This window comes from Astyanax mexicanus, chromosome 6, assembly GCF_023375975.1.
Source record: "Astyanax mexicanus isolate ESR-SI-001 chromosome 6, AstMex3_surface, whole genome shotgun sequence".
Classification (NCBI taxonomy): domain Eukaryota; kingdom Metazoa; phylum Chordata; class Actinopteri; order Characiformes; family Acestrorhamphidae; genus Astyanax; species Astyanax mexicanus.
This window is the reverse complement of record NC_064413.1, coordinates 2,241,652-2,261,031: the sequence shown is the minus strand read 5'-3', so window position 1 is coordinate 2,261,031 and position 19,380 is coordinate 2,241,652. Positions and strand designations below refer to the sequence as shown.

General features: G+C 37.0%; 3 protein-coding genes across 4 annotated transcripts; all 3 read left to right on the top strand.

Annotated features, from left to right (window-relative positions):
• The first annotated feature begins 1,862 nt into the window (after window positions 1–1,862).
• LOC125802357 (toll-like receptor 13) lies at window positions 1,863–6,781 on the top strand. Its single transcript, XM_049480142.1, has 2 exons — window positions 1,863–4,366; window positions 6,569–6,781. The coding sequence occupies exons 1-2, from the start codon at window positions 2,195–2,197 to the stop codon at window positions 6,779–6,781; spliced, it is 2,385 nt and encodes a 794-aa protein (XP_049336099.1). The 5' UTR covers window positions 1,863–2,194.
• A 2,756-nt stretch (window positions 6,782–9,537) lies between these two features.
• tlr19.1 (toll-like receptor 19, tandem duplicate 1) lies at window positions 9,538–16,107 on the top strand. Of its 2 annotated transcripts, none has more exons than XM_049480133.1 (4): window positions 9,538–12,235; window positions 13,096–13,304; window positions 13,561–13,669; window positions 16,018–16,107. In XM_049480133.1, the coding sequence occupies exons 1-4, from the start codon at window positions 9,701–9,703 to the stop codon at window positions 16,054–16,056; spliced, it is 2,892 nt and encodes a 963-aa protein (XP_049336090.1). In that variant the 5' UTR covers window positions 9,538–9,700; the 3' UTR covers window positions 16,057–16,107. The 2 variants fall into 2 exon arrangements, with proteins under 2 accessions (XP_049336090.1, XP_049336091.1); XM_049480134.1 differs by lacking the exon at window positions 16,018–16,107 and adding an exon at window positions 14,353–15,634.
• A 637-nt stretch (window positions 16,108–16,744) lies between these two features.
• On the top strand, window positions 16,745–19,353 carry LOC103046199 (protein S100-A11). Its single transcript, XM_022674201.2, has 2 exons — window positions 16,745–16,873; window positions 19,128–19,353. The coding sequence occupies exons 1-2, from the start codon at window positions 16,745–16,747 to the stop codon at window positions 19,260–19,262; spliced, it is 264 nt and encodes an 87-aa protein (XP_022529922.1). The 3' UTR covers window positions 19,263–19,353.
• Window positions 19,354–19,380: the final 27 nt, after the last annotated feature.

Below are 19,380 nucleotides of genomic sequence, written 5' to 3'. Positions count from 1 at the left end.
CTGATTTGAGCCACATTGAGCAAAAAAAAATTGGATTTGAGTCACTTCAGCCTGGTAATGTAAACATAGCCTTAAAGTGTGGGTGTGGCTTATAATTATTTCCTTTATGGTCTTTTCCTTGTAAAAAATTATTAATGCGTATAAAAAAAACTATAAATACTAAGAATGAGCAGCACAGTATTGTACAGATTATAAAGAAAAATGTGTTTATAATTGATTATGTACACAGGATTGCACACAGCAGTTTTTATAAATATTTAAATAGAAATTTGTTCACACTGAAAACTCAATTTATCAGTTATATAAAAAGGTACAGTAATAATATTAGACGATTTATTATAACAGGTTAATATAAAATGGTACAGCTCTGCAGCTCTACACATGTTCTTTATAGTAGACAGTATGTTTTCAGTGTGTGTGTGTGTGTGTGTTGAGGGTGTGTGTGTATATGGGTATTCAGTAGAAAGGTTTAGAATAGAAATGTGCTTTTTCAGTTCCCTTTATTCTGAGGCCGTATAAACGTGAGAGGAAACTTGTGTTTGAGGTCTTGTTCTTGTTCGTTTTACACACTTTAGTTTATTACCAATAAAGTTAAATTCATATCAAAGTTTCTGTGTGTTGGTCTGAAATTATAAAAATAAAAAAGCGGCACCTGGAAGTAAATTCATTGATGATGATGATGATGATGATGATGATATACTGTCGGTAAAATAAGAAGCTAAAATAAAAAAAGTGTCATTTTTATTGTAGCCACACTTTAAATTATTTTTAAATAATTAATCTGCATTTTATTGCATCAAATAAGTACATGATATGATAGAAAAAACAAAACTTAATATTTTCTACAGTAAATACAATGAAACTATAAACGTTTCTGTGTGTTGGTCTAAAAGTATAATATAAAAAAAAATATTTATTTCAATCATAATTCAGCATTATATGTAAATGCAATGCAATGAGTAAATGCAATGATGATAATGGAAAAATAAGAATGTACATTAAAAAAACATGTCATTTTTACCATAGGTACACTTCAACTTTAAGAGACACAAACAAGTCTTTTCTAATTATTAAAAAAATAATAATAATCTGCTTTTTATTGCATATAATAAGTGTATGATACAGTATAAAAAAACATAATATTTTCAACAGAAACTACAGTTGTTTGCAATTACAGTGGTCAGTTTCCTGTAGTTCACTTTCAGATAGAGTTATGGGTATCATTGAAAGACTTATTTGCATATTGTGATGACTTGATTGCGTACTAAAGTACACGGAAACATAATCCACGCATATAGCAGAGTTATATAACCTGAGAGGAGCTACAGAGGCAGAAATTACCATGATAAAAGTGCTTTCTTTTAAGGATAGAAAATGTTTATACAATTTTTAAGCAGGACTGATATGATTCATTACTTTATATGAACAAATTTTAACTATTAATGGACAAAATACTACGATTTGGGAGAAGATTTGGAACTTATTGACTTGGTTGTAGGTTCCAGTCCTCAGGTTTCAGTCTCAGTTTAAATAAAGTCGCATTTTTGCACCCCTGCCTTTTTCCTTCTGCATAACACAGTAGTACGTGTGAATTTCTGTTTGTTTTTTTTGTTTTTTTAATGAAACAGAAGTACAGGAACAATCTACCTTATTGTTTGCAGAGCAGCAAGGATGGAGAACCTGCTGTGGGTCAGAAAGTAACTGAAGAACCTCAGAATCTGGGTTTTTAACCTAGCTTTTATTTTATTTTTTAATGGAAAATCGCAGACCATCAACTATGGATTTGCCTTTTTTCCTCTGGTTGACCTTCATACTGTCCTCCAGCATCTCCAGATATGATGTCAGTGCTCTCATTGCTAAACACTGTGTGACCTTTGAAGAGCATCTTCTCGGAGACATTGGTGGAACTGTCCCTTGTTCCCATCACCCAGGACTTGGACCCTATGGAGAATGCAACATCGTGGATTTCCAAACCGATCTGCAGGAAGTTGAACCAGGAATCAGGTCTCTGTGTATCTACTTCCTCTTGGCTGAGGTCATTCCTGACAATGCTTTTTCGCACCTACCAACCTTGGAGTTCCTGTATATAACTGGAAACAGTCTGAAAAGGGTTCAATCTGGTGCCTTTTCCCAACTCTCTAACCTCAGGTATCTGAGTTTGCTTTTAGACGACAGGGGATGCAGCAGTGTTGCAATGGACTCTACTGTCTTTGCTGGGTTGAGTCGATTGGAAGAATTGTCTTTAGAAGGTCTGAGGTGGACTTTTATGGGTGTTTCCAACGCCACATTTGACCCTCTCCTCTCTTTATCTAAGCTGTCTCTAAACAGGATTTGCCTTCAGGAACTTGCAGAGGTTTTTTGTCATCTTTCAAATAGAATGTCTTACTTGAAACACCTCAAAGTGATCAACAGTGGCATCACTTCAATCAGGAACCGGATGCCCGGATGCCCAGGATCTTCCAAACCATGGCCTTCAAACGTACTTGCAGGGGTGCAAACTCTAGACCTCAGAGAGAATGAGATTAAAATCATTGAGGCGAATTCTTTAAGAGTCTTTCAAAACCTTTCGAGTCTCACCTTAAGCTTTTATGGCGTTTGGCTCGGAAGCATTTGGGAGTCTGGAGTTGGAGAGGTCAGTGAGTTTGAATTGGCCGGGGTTGTTTTAAACGAGTATCAAACAAACTTTAAGGACTTGTGTCGTCTAGTTTCTCGATTAAACCTTCAATCTCTTGTGCTTACTTTTGTAAAAGTGCGCAAATTGTCTGCCGAAGATGTGAAGGACTGTGGGAAAGGTCTAAAAGAGCTTTCGATATTCAATTCAAACATAGAGGAGCTGGACTTAGGGTTCTGGACAAGCATATTAAGTACCAAGGTCTTGCACATGACCAACACAGGACTGACCACAGCCCGGTTTTGCGATGTCGCCAATGGAACCATGGAACTGTGGATGGAATTGAAGACTTTGGGTCTTGGGAACAATCAGATAAAGACAGTCGAAACCAACCAGTTTCTTTGCATGCCTCAACTTGAGCAACTTCTTCTCAATGACAACAAGATCCAAACTTTGGAACCTGGAGCTTTCAGAGGTTTGCTTCAACTTAAAGTTCTCAAACTCAACTCAAACTCAATCAAGATGCTCGCTGCCGACGACTTCCGTTCACTCTGGGCTCTTGAAATCCTGCTGATTGACAATAATGTAATTGAGAGTATCGATCATGGAACGTTTAGAGATCAGAAGGAACTACGAGAGCTGACATTTGGTAGACTGGAGTATGTCTATACTCTGCATCTGAGTTTGCTGTTTTACGGATTTCCAGAGAAAATGCAGCGTCTCAGCATCGATGCACATTATGGGACTACTATCTACGCAGGCGATGCAGGACGACCCAATGATTCCTTCGTATTAGAACTGAACGGAGACGTTCTCAACATGGGTGACTTGTATTCTCCGTTCCTCGAGTCAGTCCGAGAGCTCAAACTCAGTGGAACCACCTTCTTTTTTAAGTGTTCCTTCTTTGTGCCGTACTTTTCCAATCTGGAATCTCTGGAATTGCTTGGGAATCCCGAGCGGGTGCACGTTAACTACTCTGGAATTAGCAGTTTGCGTCAACTAAAGAAGCTCAAACTCATCAATCTCAACTTCTCCAACCACACGAATCCTGGAATGACCTTCTGGAACCTAAAGATGCTCCGTATCCTCGTGCTCCACGACTGTCACTTTAGTTTCCTGACCAAGCGAATGTTCAGAGATCTGCGGTCCCTGCAGCTGCTGCGACTCTACAGCTCCAGCCCGTTGATTTTACACGATGGGATGTTCGAGGTTCTTCCAGCTTTAAGAGCAGTGGTGTTTGACCTCGTGGAGTTTCGCTGCGATTGTGAAAACGGCTGGTTTCTAGACTGGGCAGAGAGCTCCAAGCAAGTGCAGGTGATTGATCTGCAGCGTCAGCAGTGCGTTTGGCACTACCAGAAGCGTGATTACCTCTCCACCATGGAGAAGCTGTGTCAGACAGATGTGCAGTACCTGTGCTACCTGTGCTCATCCATCGCCATCGCTCTGCTGCTGTCTGCTTCCGTCGGTTATCGCTTTGCGTACTGGTCCTGCGTGGTTCTCTTCTTCCGTCTGAGGGGATATGTGGAGAGGAAGCTTGGCAAGAAGCGGAGGATAAAAAGAAGAAGAAGAGAGAGGCAGGGAGACGAGGAAGTGGAAGTACAGGTGGAAGAGGAAGAGGAAGAGGAGATGAAGTTTGATGCATTCGTGTCGTTCAGTAGGCATGATGAAGCCTGGGTTTTGGGGGAGTTGGCGCCAAGACTGGAGGAGCGAGGTCAGCCCAGGCTGAGACTGTGCCTGCACAGCCGGGACTTTGAGGTAAAACTGTTAAAAGTAAAGTTTCTCATTAAAACTAGAACACAGTTTTAGGAAGGATACATTTTACCTGATGTACCATTACTCTGAGGCTGAGAAAGAGCTAACCAAAGAGGGAGAGTTATGGAATAGAAATAGTAAAAGTTAGTGAAAAAAGAAAGTGAAAGAGTGAGAGTGACAAAACAGAGATATTGAAAGAGTTAGCAAAAGACCAGAAATAGGGAGTGAGGGTTGGAGGAAAAGAGAATTATTTATTGAAAAAGAGTTAAAAGCACAGTTTGTTAATGAAACTAGACCACATTTTTCCTGATATTTCCAGTCCTTTGGGGCTGAGAAAGAGTTTGCAAAAGAGTGAGAGTTGGTGAAAAAAGAGAGTGAAACAGTTAGAGAAATAGATAGTTACAAAACAGAAATTGAAGGTGAAAGTTAGTAAAAAAGAAAAAGTTTTAAAAAGTTTGCAAAAGAGTGCATGTTATGAAACCAAAATAGTGAAAATTCGTGAAAAAAAGAGAGAACGATTTTTCAAAAGAAAGTTACAAAACAGAAATGGTGAAAGTTACTAAAAAAGAAAAAGTGAGAAGGAGTTCGCAAAAGAGGGAGAATTACGAAACAGAAATAATGAAAGAAGGAGAGTGAAAGAGTGAGAAAGAGTTGGGAAAGGAGTCAGTGATACAAAACAGAAATAGTCTGTGAAAAGAGAGAGAAAGAAAGAAAGAAAGAGTTGATCAAAAAACTGTGTTTTTATAAACTGTGTTATATTAAACTGTGTTATATTAAACTGTGTTGTAATAAACTGTGTTGTAATAAACTGTGTTATATTAAACTGTGTTATATTAAACTGTGTTGTAATAAACTGTGTTGTAATAAACTGTGTTATATTAAACTGTGTTATATTATACTGTGTTATATTAAACTGTGTTGTAATAAACTGTGTTGTAATAAACTGTGTTATATTAAACTGTGTTGTAATAAACTGTGTTGTAATAAACTGTGTTATATTAAACTGTGTTGTAATAAACTGTGTTATATTAAACTGTGTTATATTAAACTGTGTTATATTAAACTGTGTTGTAATAAACTGTGTTATATTAAACTGTGTTATATTAAACTGTGCTGTATTAAACTGTGTTATATTAAACTGTGTTATATTAAACTGTGTTATATTAAACTGTGTTGTAATAAACTGTGTTATATTAAACTGTGTTATATTAAACTGTGTTATATTAAACTGTGTTATATTAAACTGTGTTGTAATAAACTGTGTTATATTAAACTGTGTTGTAATAAACTGTGTTATATTAAACTGTGTTATATTAAACTGTGTTATATTAAACTGTGTTGTAATAAACTGTGTTATATTAAACTGTGTTGTAATAAACTGTGTTATATTAAACTGTTATATTAAACTGTGTTGTAATAAACTGTGTTATATTAAACTGTGTTATATTAAACTGTGTTATATTAAACTGTGTTGTAATAAACTGTGTTATATTAAACTGTGTTATATTAAACTGTGTTATATTAAACTGTGTTGTAATAAACTGTGTTATATTAAACTGTGTTATATTAAACTGTGCTGTATTAAACTGTGTTATATTAAACTGTGTTATATTAAACTGTGTTATATTAAACTGTGTTGTAATAAACTGTGTTATATTAAACTGTGTTGTAATAAACGGTGTTATATTAAACTGTGTTATATTAAACTGTGTTATATTAAACTGTGTTGTAATAAACTGTGTTGTAATAAACTGTGTTATATTAAACTGTGTTATATTAAACTGTGTTGTAATAAACTGTGTTGTAATAAACTGTGTTATATTAAACTGTGTTATATTAAACTGTGTTGTAATAAACTGTGTTATATTAAACTGTGTTATATTAAACTGTGTTATATTAAACTGTGTTGTAATAAACTGTGTTATATTAAACTGTGTTATATTAAACTGTGTTATATTAAACTGTGTTATATTAAACTGTGTTGTAATAAATTGTGTTATATTAAACTGTGTTATATTAAACTGTGTTGTAATAAATTGTGTTATATTAAACTGTGTTATATTAAACTGTGTTGTAATAAATTGTGTTATATTAAACTGTGTTGTAATAAACTGTGTTATATTAAACTGTGTTGTAATAAACTGTGTTATATTAAACTGTGTTATATTAAACTGTGTTATATTAAACTGTGTTGTTTTTCTGCAGGTGGGTAAAGGAATAGTGAATAATATCTCAGAGAGTATCTACAGGAGTCGGCGTACAGTGTGTGTGCTGAGTCGTCAGTATCTGCGCAGTGATTGGTGCAGCCTGGAGATGCGAGTGGCGACCTACCGTCTCCTGGAGGAGCAGGAGCATTCCCTCATCCTCATCTTCCTCCAGCACATCTCCCCCTTCCAGCTCACCGCTTTCCACCGGTAAAACTAATTACACACAAAAAAACTACGACAGAAAAAAGCTAAATACTAATATTACCATAGCTGTTTGTTTTATTGTTTAAAATAAAGAAATTCACAGTGTTATTAAATAAAAAGCTGCTGGATATCTTTTCATTCCAGTCTGGCCAGGCTGGTGAAATCCCGCACTTATCTGGACTGGCCGCAGGACGAGAGCGAGAGGATTCACTTCTGGGAGCGTCTGAGGAGAAGCATCGCAGATGAAGAGATGGTGAGACGGGACTCTGCTCTGTGGTTTTATTGTTTTACTGTATTACAGTTCAGTTATTAAACAAATACAGGAGATAAGGACGGATGGAGTGAGGGAGTGTGGGAATAAAGAAGGAAATAAAACACAGAGCTAATACTGGTTATTTATGGCCTCTTTTACAGGACACACCTCACAACTGACCAGTACCACAGTACCACCACAGCACCAGAATGGACTTCAGTATGAATGAATATATTCAGCAAAAGTTCTACTAGGAGACTCCTACTAACAAACAAGTTCATATTCAAAAAGTTTTAAGAGTTCAGAAATAATCAATATTTAGTGGAATAACCCTGGTTGGTTTTTAATCACAGTTTTTTTTTCATGCATCTTGGCATCATGTTCTCCTCCACCAGTCTTACACACTGCTTTTGGATAACTTTATGCTGCTTTACTCCTGGTGCAAAAATTCAAGCAGTTCAGTTTGGTGGTTTGATGGCTTGTGATCATCCATCTAACTCTTGATTATATTCCAGAGGATTTTAATTTGGTAAAATCAAAGAAATGGTATACCCTTAGCAATCGCCAGCTTTCACCTGTCCTTAAAAAACACCTCTAGGATTAAAACAGATCTACTCTCCTGCTTTTTAATGTTATCTTGTCATCCATGGTTTAGCTCTACATCCCTGTAAAAGCATGATGTAGAATGGGGCAGATGTTACAAGACCTAAACAGAAGACAAGGATTAAAGATGTTGGACCCTATTTTAGTGATCTGTAGTGCACCGGTCAATTGGTATCGTAAGGAGGCCAAAAATTACATGTTTTTTTGTCATGGTTTTAATCAGTCATTGCGCACATGCATTTCCCGCCACCAAAATATATAGAAACACACCAAAAATTTACCTGAACACACCTCACTTCCAGACCATGCCTATTAGTGTAAATATATTCCTAAACTCTGCTGCTATTTTAACAGCGCAGGCTCAAGGTGTGAAAATAGCCTGTTGATGGGGTGTAAGATAGCAACAAGCATCACAAAGCGCCTTTCACAGAGTGTACAATAGAGCCCTTTAACTTACAAATACTGTTTCATTCAATTCTTCTTTTCTTGTAAAGGTTTTTTTTTTAATAGCTTTGATTTATGTTTTCTATTTTTGTTTGTCAATTAAAACATGAAATGAAATACTGAAATGACTGTTCTTCTGCTGGAAATATGTATTTCTTTTTATTTAAGGTATTAACAAACTAACAAAGTGTGAAAAAATACAGAAATTCAGCATTCTTGATTGTTGCCTTTGTGATGTCTTAATGAAAATATTTTTCTGTGTAATTATATCCTTTAATAAAATTTGCATTTGTGTTTTTTTCATTCCTCAAATTACAGTATCACATGTGTACCACAAAAACATCATAGAAGACAATAGAACAATAGAACAATAGAACCGGCAATTATTGTACATTTAAAATCACATCCATATTCATATTCAGTGCAGGAGGATATATTGCATATATTGCAGGTCAGCTGCATCATTCTTATGTGGGAAAAAAATATTATTTTACCTTCAGTAGTGGTTTTCTGTGAGTATCAGTGAGTATTTTGTGGTTGTGGCTGTGAAGGTTCATAAAGATGCAGCTGTGAACTAAAAATATACCTTTCAGTTCCTCTTTAATCAACATTCAAAGATTGACTGTTCAGAAACTTGTATCTTCTGTTATTTAGACGTAAAAAAGACTAGAGCTTCTTCACTTGCATGATTTGAAGCGGCATCATCATTAAATGTGATTGGTAAGTAAACTATATTACATTTAAACTTAAAATGCTATTTTTAAAGAGCATTTTTTGTTTGTTTGTTTGTTTGTTTGTTTTTTGTATACTTGTTTTCTATATCTGGCTTCCGGATATTTTGCAGTTTTCCCCACTGCTTAGCATAATGAGTTATTTTGGCAATATTATATTTTATTAATGCACTTCTACACTGTAAACACGCTATTTGTCTGAAATTTGTAAAAATATATTATATTTTCAAACATTACTCAACTATTTTGAGTTAAGTGAACATTTGTGGCCACATATATAGCTATATATACACATAACATATACACTATACAGCCCTGGAAAACAGTAAGAGACCACTTCAGTTTTTGAATCAGTTTCTCTGATTTTGCTATTTATAGGTTTATGTTTGAGTAAAATAAACATTGTTGTTTTATTCTATAAACTACAGACAACATTTCTCCCAAATTCCAAATAAAAATATTCTAATTTAGAGCATTTATTTACAGAAAATGAGAAATGGCTGAGTTTTAAGAGTTCTGGTTTTGTTCTCATGTTCTCCTCCACCAGTCTTACACACTGCTTTTGGAACTTTATGCTGCTTTACTCCTGGTGCAAAAATTCAAAATCAATCAAAATCAAATCAATTATAGCACAAAAAGTAAGAACATTTGTAGATTGGTATTGGGAATAAATTAATATATTTTTAAACATCCGTTGATGTAATTTTCTTTTTCTTTTTTTCTCCAGTGAAGGATATAATGATATGGACCACTGATGATTTTAAACATAGTTTAACGGCACAAATTCAGCTGCTATCGAAGTTTCAGATCTTCTTATCTTGTCATCATTGAGAAGACGACCATCTCTTCTCTAAGAAGAAGATTTTTTTGGCTTATCTTTGGTCATAAATCCAAAATGTTCCAGAGCCTGAAGCTTCTTCTGTGTTTCAGCCTCTGCGATGTTTCTTTTGCTGTTATTGCTCAACATTGTTTTACCTTTAAGGAGCAAATCCTCAAAGATATAGGAAGTACCTTATCCTGCGATCATCGTCCAGGACATGGAGATTATGCAGAATGCAACATCTCAGACTTCCGCTCAGATCTGACGGAACTCACACCAGAGGTCAGGTCACTCTGTATCTTCCACAAGGCAAAGATGATTCCAGAAAAGGCGTTCTCACAATGGCCGTCGTTGGAAATTTTACGTATCTTTGGAGAGCAGTTGAACGGGATTATGTCTAAAGCCTTCATTGGCCTCTCCAACCTAAAGTTCCTGAAGATTACCTTCGATTCTTCTTCCAAATGTCGCAATGTTTCCTTAGAAGATCAAGCGTTTGCTGGGTTGGAGAACTTACAGGAGCTGGAACTGACAGGTTTCCAGTTTAAGAACATTTCCAGCTCAACCTTCAACCCTTTGAGGGAGCTTGTGAGTTTGAGGTTAGCAGGGGTTTGTGTGAAGGAGTTGAGTGAGGTGTTTTGTAGTCTCAGTGATAACATGGCTCTACTACAGCATTTGTCTCTGGAGGACAGTGGAGTTTCAACCATAGATAAGCAGGATTGCATGGCCGAATCTGCTGTGCTTGCTGGAGTCAAGGATTTAAATCTAGATGGGAATCCCATCCAGGTGATTGAGGAAGATTCTCTGAAGGTGTTTCAGAATCTTTCCAGCCTTTCTTTAAAGCTCCTTGAACAGTTTGAGTCAAGGAACAGCATTTGGAAATCGGGAATTGGCCAGGTCGATAAAATCCGCTTTTCTGGACCGAAGTCTAAAGGGCTCATCAATGACTTGTGCAGCATGACCGCTCATCTAAGTGTGAGAACCCTTGAACTATCTCAAATCGCAGTGGATATGTTGTCTGAGAAAAGTCTACAAAACTGCAGTAGGCATTTGAAGACATTGAGCATCTGTAGCTCCAAGATTCAACAGATCGACTTCAGATTTTGGAAGGTTGCAGCAAATATCGAATCCCTAACAATGTCCGACATGGGTTTAAAAGAAGCGTCATTTTGCAAGGGCGCTAATGGTACCATTTGGAACATCACCAGTTTAAATCTAGAGAACAACCTACTCAAGGAGGTTCACGCCAATCAGTTCGGCTGTATGCCTTTACTGGAACGACTTGTACTCAGCAGAAACTCCATTGAAACTCTGTTTCAAGATGCCTTGAGTGGTCTACCAAGACTCAGGACTCTGAAGCTTAACTCAAACAAGATCAAGCAGCTTTCCTACACAGACTTTGAGTCTCTTTCTGCTTTGGAGATCCTGCTAATTGACAATAATACAATTCAGAAGATTGAAGAAGGTGCATTCAGGAAGCAAAAGCAGCTACAGGAGATGACCTTAGGCACTCTGTTGTTCCCTGAGCTGTACCTTACCATGATTTTTTACGGCTTCCCACCGAAAATGCAAAATCTCAGCATCGAAACTGGACACCACACAGCCCTTCTCCACCTTGGCGTAAATCCGACCCCTGAGAGACTCTCTGCTCTAAACCTAAACATATTTGGCATATATATCGATGACTGTAACAATACACTGCTCAAGCGAGTACGAGAACTGAAGTTGATGGCCTATTATATTGCCTGCGATTTTCACTCCTTTTGGACCTTCTTTCCAAACCTTGAATCCTTCGAGTACAAGGGCGACAGCGAGGGACATTCGGAAACGTACGGCGACATCAACACTCTGCGCAATCTGAGACGTCTCAAACTGACCAGTCTCAATTTTGCCAACAACTCAGAAACCGACATGATGTTCTGGAACCTCAAAAAGCTCCAGGTCCTCACGCTGGTGAACTGCCACCTCAACTTCTTAACGAAAAGCATGTTCAAGGACTTGCTTTCTCTGCAATTGTTGCGCATAGACCTGAACAACCCTCTGACTCTGTTGGACGGGATGTTCGACCCCCTGCCGTCGCTGAGAGCCATTGTCCTCGACGAGTTGGACTTCCGCTGTGACTGCGAAAACAACTGGTTTCTAGACTGGGCAGAGAGCTCCAAGCAAGTGCAGGTGATTCATCTGCAGCGTCAGCAGTGCGTTTGGCACTACCAGAAGCGTGATTACCTTTCCACCATGGAGAAGCTGTGTCAGACAGATGTGCAGTACCTGTGCTACCTGGGCTCATCCATCGCCATCGCCCTGCTGCTGTCTGCTTCCATCGGTTATCGCTTTGCGTACTGGCCCTGCATGGTTCTCTTCTTCCGTCTGAGAGGATATGTGGAGAGGAAGCTTGGAGGGAAGTGGAGGATAAAAAGAAGAAGAAGAGAGAGGCAGGGAGACGAGGAAGTGGAAGTACAGGTGGAAGAGGAAGAGGAAGAGGAGATGAAGTTTGATGCGTTCGTGTCGTTCAGTAGGCATGATGAAGCCTGGGTTTTGGAGGAGTTGGCGCCAAGACTGGAGGAAGAAGGCCAGCAAAGACTGCGACTCTGCCTGCACAGCCGGGACTTTGAGGTGAGATCTTTGTGATTCTTAAATGTTACTAGGTTTATTGGTTATTTTATTGCCTGTATCCCATAATTGCAAATAAATAAATAAAATGCTTCTCTGGTGAGCTTTTGTTTACATCCCCCCGTCTCTCTCTCTGTCGCACTCGGCGTGACTTTAGTTTCCAGCCGTTCTCATTTTTCCTCCTGTTCTTGTGCTCAATATTTCATTATAAGGACTTTTTTCCCGGCTACATCCCAATTCACTAGCTGGGGCAGCGGTAGTGTATTGGAGCGCGACCCTGATGACCCCGATTTCCGATCACATGATCAGATCGGAGACATCCGTAATCCATCATTAAAGTGCTGAGAAATGAAAAGGCCATAAATCAGGGGTCGGCAATAGACAAAACATATGAAACATCTGGCCTGTGAGCTTGTTTGAACTATAATGAATGATAATGAAAAAAATAAATAAATAAAAATAAAAATGCTTCTCTGGTGAGCTTTTGTTTACAACCCTCCCCTGTCTCTCTCTCTCTGTTGTGCTCGGCGTGAATTTAGTTTCCAGGGGTTCTCATTTTTTCACCCGTTCTTGTGCTCAATATCTCCTTATAAGGGGTTTTTTTTTCGGCCCTGTCACAATTCACAAGCCGGGGCAGCAGTAGTGTATTGGAGCGCGACCCTGATGACCCTTATTTTTTATTTTTTTCTTTCTTCTTGGGTTTACCTGCTTTGAGATCAACTGTTCTGCAATTGGGTTCAACAACCCTCTGGGCTGGAGAGCTACTAGTCTGTTTTACACATTATTACACTTAATTTTCCGCCATGTAATGGCTCGGAAAATATCTGGCCTGTGTTGTAATAAACTGTGTTGTTTTTCTGCAGGTGGGTAAAGGAATAGTGAATAATATCTCAGAGAGTATCTACAGGAGTCGGCGTACAGTGTGTGTGCTGAGTCGTCAGTATCTGCGCAGTGATTGGTGCAGCCTGGAGATGCGAGTGGCGACCTACCGTCTCCTGGAGGAGCAGGAGCATTCCCTCATCCTCATCTTCCTCCAGCACATCTCCCCCTTCCAGCTCACCGCTTTCCACCGGTAAAACCTCAGTGCTGGTGATGTTAAAATTTAATCTGAAATTGTAAAATAAGCTTTTATTGTCTGTAGACAGGAAATACAGGTGTAAATCCCGGAGTTTAATATGAAATCAGTCACGATTTGATCTGGAAACGTGGTTAGACGTTTCTAAAATAGCTGACTGATTGACAGTAAGCTTACTGAGTTAATTTTAAAACACTGAAGGTGGGGGTGTGGAAACAAACGCTGTAAATTAATGATTTGTTTTACTGTGCAGGTTGGTGACCCTGGTAAAATCCCGTACCTATCTGGAGTGGCCAGAGGACCTGGCTAAGAGGGAGCACTTCTGGGAATGCCTGAGAAGAAACATAGTTAAGGGGGACATGGTAAGAGAAGAGAAAATGTAAAATACAAGTATTCGCTGATTTTACTATTTAAAGGTTTATGTTTGAGTAAAATGAACATTGTTGTTTTATTCTATAAACTACAGACAACATTTCTCCCAAATTACAAATACAAATATTCTCATTTAGAGCATTTATTTACAGAAAATGAGAAATAGCTGAAATAACAACAAAAAAAAGATGCAGAGCTTTCAGACCTCAAATAATGCAAAGAAAACAAGTTCATATTCATAAAGAGTTCAGAAATCAACATTTGGTGGAATAACCCTTCTGGTTTTTAATCACAGTTTTTTTATGCATCTTGGCATCATGTTCTCCTCCACCAGTCTTACACACTGCTTTTGGATAACTTTATGCTGCTTTACTCCTGGTGCAACAATCCATCTTCCTCTTGATTATATTCCAATTTGGTCAAATTTGGTAAAATCAAAGAAACTCATCATGTTTAAGTGCTCTCTTATTTTTTTCCAGCGCTGTATATTGATAGAATTTTTATTTTTAATATAATTGTGTTAAAACAATAAGAAATCATTGTAACATGTTGTCACATTATATGTAACAACATGTTACAGTCTGTTAATATAACACAGGAAACATAAAACTATCACAGCTGTTTCCTCTTCAGGCTCTAATGCTGTGTTTTATTTTTTGTTTTTTTTTTACAGGATGCTCCTTCAGCTCTGTTACAAAAATAGAAACCACTGCAGCAAGTGGATGGAAAAAGATGCCGAACTGCAGTTTCTAACTGTACAACCTTTATAAAATCCCCAGTGACTCTGCTGCACCCCACTGACACTTTACACCAAATTACTGTGATTCCACCACAAAAATAATCAGCTCTGGAAAAAAATTGTTTCTCTGATTTTGCTATTTATAGGTTTATGTTTGAGTAAAATCAACATTGTTGTTTTATTCTATAAACTACAGACAATATTTCTCCCAAATTCTAAATTAAAATATTGTAATTTAGAGCATTTATTTATAGAAAATGAGAAAAGACTGAAATAACAAAAAAAAAGATGCAGAGCTTTCAGACCTCAAATAATGCAAAGAAAACAAGTTCATATTCATAAAGTTTTAAGAGTTCAGAAATCAATATTTGGTGGAATAACCCTGGTTGGTTTTTAATCACAGTTTTCTTTTCATGCATCTTGGCATCATGTTCTCCTCCACCAGTCTTACACACTGCTTTTGGATAACTTTATGCTGCTTTACTCCTGGTGCAAAAATTCAAGCAGCTCAGTTTGGTGGTTTGATGGTTTGTGATCATCCATCATTTTTAAGTGGGATCCTATTTTTTATCCTGAGCTGTACATGATAATATGATTTAGATATTAACAGCACATTGCAGCATTACCTCCACTAATCACTACACAGCAAAATCAGTATTTATCTATGATCTACACACTGTACTGTATTTGTGGACTGATATATCCAAATGCCTTCTTAAATAAATGATTTTGTTTCTATTTTGACTGAAAAATCAAATAATAATAGACCAATTTTACCAACTTTACCATTAATCATAAAATTAAATTAAGCTTTCACACTAACCATTTAATGTAGTATTCATCAGACAGTGTTTTATTTTAGGTGTAGCAAATACAGAATAAAGATGTATACAGAAAAAAATGTATTAACCTGTTGGGGATCATTCAAAAACTATTCTCACTCACCTGCATTATAATTTGTCTCAACTGTCTTTTAAATGAAGGAAACTCTTTCTGATTAGTTTTCTCTCTATGTAAAACATGGTAAATAAAGTGTATTCAGTCCAAAACTCCTGAGGAGGTCTCCTGAGGTAACTTATTTATTTGGGTGTATTTTGCGCATTTTTCAATCAATGAGTTGTAGATATTGTTTTTTTTAATTATTATTTATAACATTTTTGTCTTCGGTAAATTTTGGGTTTAGTAAAACATTTATTTGCTCTTACATGAGGGTACACTTCTTTTTCCAAATGTATAACATTTTTGAAAAAGTGTTATTATAATATAACCGTAAAAAAAAAAAATCATGATTAATCTACATACTGCTATCCCATGACTTTTGGCATGTCAGTGTATATGATGATGAATTTTTCTAAGAAATATCTAAGAAAGTTTTTATAATATTGGATTAAACAGTCAAATCAGTGAACAGTTATTATAGTAATATTTATAATATTATAATATTATTTATTATTAATAGTGCTCACACTTAAATCTACTCAAGCCCAAATTAGACTGTAGATTTAACAGGTTTTTACAGTTTCTCATGGAAAACTTGAGTAACTCTGAGCTGAGCAGAGCTGAGCGAGTGAAGAATCACAGTTAATGATCAATTTACAGTCTGCCCACGACGGAAAACTGAAGGAATATACAGAATAAAAGGAAGAAGACAGAAGATGCATGAGTGAAGTTCATTCATCCAACCTGCTGATCTCCTGCTCCTGCTCTTCTTCTGGTAAGTGTCAAAATTGTAATTTTGCAGCAGCAGGAGTGCCAAAAACTGATCATATCTGAAAGAAAAAATCATTTTCGGTCATCCCTGCTGCCAGAAAAAAATAATCATTCTTAAAAAAAAATTTAAGTGTACTTTAAAATAACATACTTTTTACAGTCATATTTTAGAGAAATATTTTAATTTTCTAAACTTATTTTACTTTACTGTAGTATTTTACAAGGACAAAAAAAATTCTTCTTAATTTTACACTAAGTTAAACAAAAAAAGTTACCAATAAAGGATTGTAAAATTACAGTAATTCACTGTGGAGAAGATTACAGCATATTACTGTGTAATAAGAACACAAAATTAATTACTATTTAAATGAATTACAGAATATTATAACCTTTTATAGAACATTTCTGCATTAATAAATGCATTTTTTAAAAGTATACCCAACTTGGAAAATACATACTTTTCAAAATTTAAACATATACTCAAATACATACAAAATGTACTATTTTGGAGCAACTTATGTCAAATTAAGTATATTTAAGTCTATATTTCACTGTAGATCTCTCTGTTGCTGCTTTTTTTTTTAGTGAAGTTGCTCAGCTCTTCCTCTTCTCTCCAATGGAGGCCGCCATTAACACACTGGTGTCCCAGTTTAAGGCCTTCGCTGGGAAGCAGGGCTCTGATCAGACGCTGAGCCGAGAGGAGTTCCAGAGCATGCTGAACACCCAGCTCAAGAACTACATCAAGGTACCCTTTCTTTACATTGCCTTTGAACAGAGTTGGGATATTCGATAAAAGCTCGTACTTGTAATCACGCTGCACTGCATGACTTTGACTAGGTCACTCCAAAACCTTCATTTTGTGTGTGATTTTTATATATATTTTTGAGCCATTCAGAGGTGGACTTATTGGTGTTCTTTGGGTCATTGTCCTGCTGCAGAACCCAAGTACGCCTAAGCTTAAGGTCACACTGGATTTTTCCTTTAACTCACTTGAATGCTTGTACACCAAAAGGAACTCCAAATGGTTTTTGAACCAGTTCTCTATGGGGTTATAAGAACTGGTGGTGCTTTTTAGTGAACCAGCCCAGATTTTCACCAGTTTTAGTGGAAAAGTCAAAACGTCACATCATACGTCAACAACAGAGGGGTCCCATTGCGAACAAACGTTCCTGGTTCTGGAACCTTCTTTTGTTGGTGTAAATGTGTCGAATGGTTCAAAATTAGGTTCGTAAACCAGAATGACGCCAGTTTAACATAAGTGGAAAAGCGCTATATATGGTATATTTTAATTAATTAATTGATCAAGCTACTCAAACAATGTAACAGAGGTTGTTGTCCATCCAAGAAGACCATCCCAACCATGCTGGTTCACCAATACGACACCATTTTTACCCAACAGGTCAACCAGAATGATCAGCTTCACCATCGAACTCAAATGAAAGCTTTTCTATGCTGATCAACTGCTGTAATTGATATAATTGTCATTTCTGGACCATACAGATGTCTTAAAGATCTTAATGTAAAACAATAAAGACAGTATTGTGAGATGCTGCTGTAAATCTACTGAATACTGAACTGAATACAGTATGTGCACTGCTGTCCACCAGAGGGCAGAATGCATTTCTTTGCTCGGTCTGTTGCTTGTTTAACAGAATGGCGCGGTTTTAAAGCCCTACCTAACCAGACCTGTCTCTCTTTAGCTCTCACAACAGAGAGAGAGAGAGAGACATGAGAGGACTTGTGTGTTTGCACTGATGAATCACTTCATCTCTACACTCTACACAGTATTACTCTGTCCTAACCAGTAGATGTGAAAAAGATGGAATATGAATTTTTAAACGTTGTGACATCAACAACTACAAATATCCCATTGTGAGGGCATCTATAGGGCACCACATGCTTTATATCTCAGTGGTGTGGCACTTCTTCATTAGTGGAGCACCTAACCGGGCACTTCATTAAATTCTCTCACCTATCTGAGCACTAAACATACCTACAGTGCTGTGAAAAAGTATTTTGTTCCACTCTTCTTTACAGAATTGTTTTTAATTCAGACTCATTGACACATTGGAGGATTTTCCAGCATAAAGAACCTGTTTAAGATCATCCACATCATCTCAAGACTCAGACTTTAACTAGACCACTCCAAAACCTTAATTTTGTGTGTTTTATATATATTTTTTCGAGCCATTCAGAGGTGGACTTGATGGTGTGCTTTGGCTTTGGGTCATTGTCCTGCTGCAGAACCCAAGTACGTCTGAGCTAAAGTTCACAAACTGATGGACCGAATTGCTCCTTCAAGATTTTCTGGTAGAGCAGAATTCATGGTTCCATCAATTACATCAAGTTATCCAGGATCTGAAGCAACAAAGCAGCCCAAGACCATCACAACACTACCACCACCATGTTTTACGTTCAGTATAATGTTCATTTTCTGAAATTATGTGTTAGTTTTAATCTGAATGTAGCAGGTCACACACCTTCAAAAACTTTCTGGAGATCATCAAGATGTTTGTTGGTAAATGTGAGACAATCCTTTTTTTTCTGGTCAGCAGTTTTGCCTTGGAACTCTCCAATGGAGACCATTTTCACCCAGTTTCTTTCTTGCTATTGAGTCATGAAAACTCATTTTAAGTGCAGCAAGTGAGACCTGAAATTCATTAAATGTTGTTCTGGTTCTTTTGGGATCTCCTGGATGAGTTGGTCATGCCCTTTTGGAGTAATTTCAGTGGGCTGATCACTCCTGGGAAGGTTCACCACTGTTCCATGTTTTCTCCATTTGTAAATAATACACAGAACGGTACGGATCTACTGAACCATGGTCCAGTTTCTAGATAGGTCTGACTCTTGTGAAAATAACAGAAGAAAAAGAAAGAATTTAGCCATGTTTCTTTTAAACCACGGGGTACCAGAGGGGGCAGCTGCCCCCCCTTAAATCCATCAGTGGGTATAATGGATTCTGCATTTTCTTCTCTCTTTCTTTTTCTCTCTTTCTACAGAATGCAAATGACCCCGCAGCCATTGACCAACTGATGAGCTCACTGGATAAAAACAGTGATGGAGAGTTGAGCTTCCTGGAGTTCTGGCAGTTCCTCGGCCAACTAGCAAACCAACATGGCGGCTTCAATAAATAGTTTAATAATTTTCATCCCTACTTGCAGTCTTTCACATGTTAACCAAGCTGTTATTGTGCTAATATTTGATTTATATTTCACAATGCATGAACTGGTTTAAAGTTGATTTATATATTAT